Source organism: Protobothrops mucrosquamatus, unplaced genomic scaffold (genome assembly GCF_001527695.2).
Source record: "Protobothrops mucrosquamatus isolate PMUCROS unplaced genomic scaffold, P.Mucros_1.0 scaffold77, whole genome shotgun sequence".
Lineage (NCBI taxonomy): Eukaryota > Metazoa > Chordata > Lepidosauria > Squamata > Viperidae > Protobothrops > Protobothrops mucrosquamatus.
The window spans coordinates 342,977-349,495 of NW_015386454.1; the positions used below are offsets into that span (position 1 = coordinate 342,977).

At 37.6% G+C, this 6,519-nt stretch overlaps 1 protein-coding gene across 2 annotated transcripts in view; it reads left to right on the forward strand.

Annotated features, from left to right (window-relative positions):
* Positions 1–6,519, forward strand: part of PPP2R3B (protein phosphatase 2 regulatory subunit B''beta) — a 74,960-nt gene that overhangs the window by 61,567 nt on the left and 6,874 nt on the right. For both annotated transcript variants that reach the window (XM_015812274.1, XM_015812275.1), the window contains exons 11-12: positions 3,542–3,660; positions 3,752–3,858. In XM_015812274.1, the coding sequence (XP_015667760.1) occupies positions 3,542–3,660; positions 3,752–3,858 (226 nt within the window). The remainder of the gene's footprint in view (positions 1–3,541; positions 3,661–3,751; positions 3,859–6,519) is intronic.

Genomic DNA, 6,519 nt, shown 5'->3' on the forward strand with positions numbered 1-6,519 from the left:
TTATCGATTTCCAAATCTCCACGATTTTGCTCATTTTGAAGTATTTCCATCACACCTTCTTCAACCTCTGCTATAAACCTCTGAAGGATAAATGCCACCATTTCTTCCAATCTCTTCATCCAGATATCTTTAATTTCCACACTATATTGCTTGACTACTTGCATCACAGCATCTTGTACATCATTTATGATCAAAGATAGAGGCATTTTCAGTAAATCCCAGGCAACAACCAAAAAGTAAAAACAAAGAAAATTACTTTCTCACTTTTTTTTTTCTTTTTTCCCTCGGTTCCGGAGCCATTTTAAAACCATTCTTCAAATTTCTTTAAGTATCATCAAAAAGAGTAACAATATTAATATCACCAATCAGTAAGCATCATAAATTCATTGCGGTTAAAACTTTCCAGAACCGGAGAAGCAACAATGTATCTTTATCCTGTTGATAACCAGACGAGAGTAAAAGTGAAAAGCAAAAGTAATCCAGAGAAACGGCAGATCCGCAGCCATTTTCTCTCATTTTAAATCATCACAAACTCAAAAAAGATGTTAATAATTTTCAGAGTCAAAGTCTCGAAAAAAACCATTATGTTGCCAAACTCCTGCATCGTTCTGTCTGCTTATAATTTTAAGTCCAAATACCTTCAATTGCAGAGGTGGGAGCTGCATCTGGCTTCGCTCCTAATAGAAAGGAGCGAAGGCGTCTCGGGGCACGGAGAACGTCCAGACTCCAGGCGAGCTAACATCTTCCACCCCGGATTAAAACAAAACCGGGGTGAAAGGAAGCTCTAGCCCTATCCGGACATACTCACACACCCCCTCTTCACCCGAGGGACGAGGTTCCGAGCCGAGAGACAGCTGGAGAACGCTGTCTCTTCAGGCTTTGACGCGCTCCCGGACGGGCGGCTAAAAAAAGCCGCCATGAGATGCCAGCTGTCACCACCGGAAGCCCACCATTTAAAACTTTTTAAGTCCTGAATTTGTATAATAGTTTTTCAAGATTTATTTCTTTTCTTTTTAGCTAAAAACCATCGTCTCCAGTAAGAATAGGAAAACTTTTAGTCCCCAAATTTCAAAAGTATATGCATCCAATTAGATTAAAGTTGTTCTTATAATTGCTCTATTTCCCCTGGGTAGTCAGTCGCTGTTGTTCTTAGAGGGTGGGGTAGGAATTCCCTTCCTCTCTCCTCACCGAGGGAAAAATACTTTGGGCAGCTTTTGCAGGAAAAATAAAGTCTTAAAGAGAAGATCAGATCACACCCAGTTTCATCCGCATTGCTTTAAAGGTGCTTGGTAGTAATTTTGACTTCGGCTGTCAGCAGCTTAGTGAAGAGCCATATTGCTGTGGCCGGTCTTTCCCTCGCCGGTTTGGAAAGCTGCCCTGGATCAAGTGGAAGGGCTGCCGCCTCCTGCGATCAAGCAGGGGTCCCCTCCTTGCTCATCGCCCCTACAGGGCGACTTTCAACCCTTTCCAGGGTCCCCCAGCGGGTTGAAATTGGACGTTGAAGACGGAGCTTGCCTCTATACATCCGCAGGCGCCACGATGGCAAACCGGAAGCCGTTCTACTCTTATTAAGATTGGTGATACTAGAGGATCTCCAGGAATGATGCCTCAAGAAAAAAATAAACACCTTTCAGAAAGAAATATACTCTATGCTACAACTAATTCACCAAACAATTGTCGCACACAAAGAGGACACAAAAAGAAACTATAATGAGACTAAAAATAATTTAGATAATATAAATGAGCAAATCTCCAAACTAAATCTACAACTAGAAAATTTCCAGACAATGACTACAAAGTATGAACAAATAAACCAGAAATCAGAAGATGAAGCAGAGGAAATAGACCTAGAGATGGAAGAGATAAAAGAAGGGAAATATAAACTGTCAGGTCCTCAAACCCTTATGTTTACCTTGCATATATATATATCCTACTTTTGGGACCTGCCATTCTGTTGGGGGAGGGGGAGCTTTGCATTTAGCTTGGGATAACTTTTGCTTTCTACTCTCTCTTGCTGCCTCCATCCCTTTGAGAAAGGAATGTGTCTTCCTTATGAGGGAGATGGTTACAGAGAAACGAAAGCTGGAGAAGACCTTGAGATGCTTGCCAACTGTGCCAGTTACCCACTCTTCAGACCATCTGTGGATTGGCTGGATTTCAAATGGACATTATGACTTTGGTGGGAAGAGGAATATTGCTAGCTTAACTATACCGTTTCGGCAGGCTTTTCCCCAGATCTTGCCTTGACTTCCCTACTGTCACTGACCCCTAATAAAAGTATCCTTTTGAGACAATGCCTGTTTCAAGAATTCTGCTTTCTTGGGTGGTTAGTTGAAGTGGGTCCTTACATTACCATATACAGTACATATAAAATACTGCAAGACTTGGCCATAACAACGAAAATGGAAAAGATGCTTTACTCCTTAGGTCTGCAAAACATACCTGATGATAAGGAAGAATATTTAAAAAAATGGAATATAGAGCTGTCAGGTGAAATGTCACAACTTGGGAGACAAAAAATGAAAAGAGAAATTGAGGGAGAAGGAACGTGGGAGTTGCTTAAGAAATATAAATGGGCGGAATTCCTCCCCCAAAATACCCTACCTAAATTGTCTTCCTCATGCCAAGCAACTTTTATAAAAATAGAAAAAAAATTCCTGGGCGATTTAACTGCCTTGGCTTGGAAAGCTACTTGGTAAAGAAAGAAAGCAAGAAGAAAGAAACAGAAGATTTGACCTATTAGAGGGGGCATTACATTTAAATATTTGTTTGAATATGATTAAAAGAACGGATGACCCTTAGATATAATTAGACTTTTATAATGAAAGATATGATTTAGAATTAAAATAGTATTCTTTTTTTCTTTTTTTGATATGGGAAATATGAAAATAAGAGGATGGCTGGTATGAATAAAACCTTTAGCAACATAAATGTAATTAATATTGAGAAAATCATAACTGACAAAGATATTTCAAATATTGATGGGAAATCAAACCTTAAGAACACGAAAAACAGGATATTGATTTATGAATTTATATTATTGTTATTTGTATAATATTAGTAAAATATGATGAGGATGTTTATATCCAACTTTGTATACATCAATAGTAATAAGAATGGTAACTAATGAGAGGAAAATGGAAAAAATATGGGGAAGAAAGGAGGATCAGGGAAAAAATACTGGATTGTGCAGTACTGAACAGATTTATATTGAAAAAGTTAATGTTAAATTTGTGAACCCAGAAATCAATAAAACATAAAATAAAGAACTTTTACTTTTACCTTGAGAATGAATATGGCTGCTCTTGGTAAGATGTTGTAAAATTATTGTTTTGATTAACAGCTGATGAAAATCATTCTTAAGCCAAAACTTTACGGTCATCCTAACTGAGGGACTTACAATTTTAGGCAATCCTAATCTGTCACTAATTGTACCTACTCAAGTATTAATAAAAACCAAGCTTTTAAATGTTAAATTTTACATGAGATATGCACCACAATCTAAAATTCAAGCATTTCAGACTTTTTTTTCTGTTTCCAGGAAAAATAACTCTTCATGATTTAAAGAGATGTAAGATGGCAAACATTTTCTTTGACACTTTCTTCAATATTGACAAATATTTAGACCATGAGCAGAAGGATCAGTTTTCTGTGCTGAGGGTAAGGGCAATTGGTACTGAAAGAGATTTTGTCTATAAAGTCAATCTCAGTGTTTTATCAATTTAGTATTAAATGCCTTATGATATTTTAGGGGACTGAAAATGAAAATCAAGACATGTCTAATTGGGAAAAATATGCTGCTGAGGAGTATGATGTTCTAGTTGCTGAAGAAGCAGCCAGCGACCAGTGGAATGATTGGTAAGTAGCATTTATATGATTATTGTTAGAATCCTTGGTGCTCTCTGAGCTTGATTGTTTTCTTGTAGACATCTCATTGCCAAACTAGGTAATATCAGTGCTAGATACCATTTCTCTATCATCACCAAAGAGTTTACTAAGTTAAACAAATAAAAGTTAAACGATTCAATGCCTTTGGAACTAAGGAAGTGGTATTAAGGCAGGAGGACCTGGGTCATGGAGTGAAACATGAAACTTAAATGCGTGTATTACAGTCATAAGACAAGACATGAGTTATAAAGCGGAACATGAGTTTTAAATATGTGTATTAGTTAGAAGGAGAACAAAAAGAAATGGACAAATGAACCCCAGGTTCATTTGTCGGTCGCACACAGAGGTGTTAAAGTTTGAAGCTCTGCTCAAGCTAACCACATAGGTCTTTATGTCTCATCTATAGCTAACCACAAGTACGTTACAGGAAATTCAGGCACTTAGAAGCTTTAGCAAGATATTTTAACTACTTTAGCATAGCAACAGGGGGGCTATAAAGGGGCTGTGATTCAAAGCAACCAATCCATGTTATCAGTTACATTTCCGTGTTTTGCTGTTTCTGACGAGAATATATAAACTTGTGTTTTGATATGAGAAGCGGTTCAGATGTGGCTACAAATATAGTGCTCTGAACCTTTGCGCAAAATAAACCAACTTCTTTTGATTCCGTGGTCTGAGTCCTGTGATTTTCTGCAATAGTATCTTGAATGCAGTAGCACAATATTTTTCTGATTCGTTGTCATCATTTATTGGTTCTGGTGTTTTCTATTAAAATGCCTTACTGCCAAACAAAATGCTAATTATACTTTTATAAAATAGTATTGTCAATTATTTCTACTATAATCTAGAGTTAATTAACAGTAGAAGTGAATGGAGATGAATTTTGCTGGAGTTGGTTTGCTTGTGCCATTTTAATAGCTGTTACTGCATTCACTTATTTCTTTTTAACACAAGAGCCCCTTTGAGCCACGTCTCATGGAGATTAATCTAGCTGGGGAAAATCATCAGGACAGCTGTCCTCCTCCTTGTGGGATTTTGATCGCACAAGCAATTAGCTAATTTTGCTAAGGCTGAGATGGAGACATAAGTAGCAGCATCCTTTTCATAAAGGAATGCCAAACTGGCCTTTTTATTTAAAGCCTCATTGCTATTCCAATATAGGCACAGTTACTTAATGTTGGTGTTGTATTTTGTGGAAAGAGACTGATTTTATTATAACAAAAGATTATTTAAATACATGTTTAAGGATCTTGTGTTCTCTTCCTTGAACAAAAAAACCCCACTGAAAATACCTTCAACTGCTCTAGGATACATTTGAGGCAGTAGGATGATGCAAATACACTCTAATATCACTCAATGTTTTTATAATGACACTGACTTACTTGGGAGTTGGATATCCATACAGGCAGATAGATTGCTTGGTAGCTAATCTATCGTTATGAAATTCTTTCTCCAGGAAGGACTACAATCTTAATTTATGAGAAAAATATGTGTGTCTGAAGGTTCTTTAAAAGCCATGCCTAAATATTTTGACAGGTCATATATTTTAACTTGATTTTTTTAACAATGTAGTGTTATTAACTTTAAGCCTTCCAAGGTAAAAAAAAATCATTAAAAATCATTATTATTAAATAATTTGACAAACTATCCTGACAGAAAAGATTGTTAGAGAAATCCAGTATTGTGGGAACTGGCTAGATCAAAGGCTCTCAACCTCCTGCCTTTTCTGTGTTACAGGCTTCAGGAACAATTCTCAAGATAGTAGGAGGAGGGATGCTTCATCTCCTTCTCCTCTTTCACCGACAGAAGCAATTCTGTCAGCAGACTTATTTTATTACTTTTAGTCCAACAGATGGTAACCAGTTGCCTTCAGGAAGTGCACAAAATAGACAATTTTTTACCCACACGTAGTGGACACATAGAATAAGGAATAGGGCTACAGTATGTTGCTACCTGATGTCACACACTCACTTTCATCTAGGATTAATTCTAGAAATAGAAAGTGCTTCCCGTACGTGGATTTAACTGAGAGAGGGCAGAAACCCACTGAATAGTGCGGCCTACTTCTGAATAAGTGGACATACACTTCCAAAGTAAAGTGCATTCCTATCTATATTTATTTTCTCCAAGGAACAAGTGGCCCCACTGTAGCATAAACATGCATATTAGGACTGTGCAATACTTGCTATTTAAAGAGGGAAAGATGCTTCAAAGCATGCAAGGGCAGTCATGCAACACCCATTGGCAACCCTTTAAAGCAGCTATGTCTTTTGATGGGCTCTCACAGCTGTCCTCCACAACTGCAGTTCAACCCTGGGAAAAATCATTTGGTTTAAGCAGCTGTCAAAAAATATTAAACATACAACTGCACACTCAGACACACATTTCTCCATTTGAATCCAAAGCCGCATGTAGTCCTAATGTATATTGTCTGTAAGGACCTACCCCACTTTGCATCTTAAGAAGACAGAACTCTTGGAATATTTCTTCCAATAGGCATCTTTATTAAGAGAAGATGGTTGCAGGCGTTCTAAACAGGACTTGGGGTGAAAGCTTCCAACTCAAGATTTTAAAGGGGTCCCCCCTTTAGCCACCCCCATCACCCCCTTCTCCCAGAGAGAGTCTCAGGCA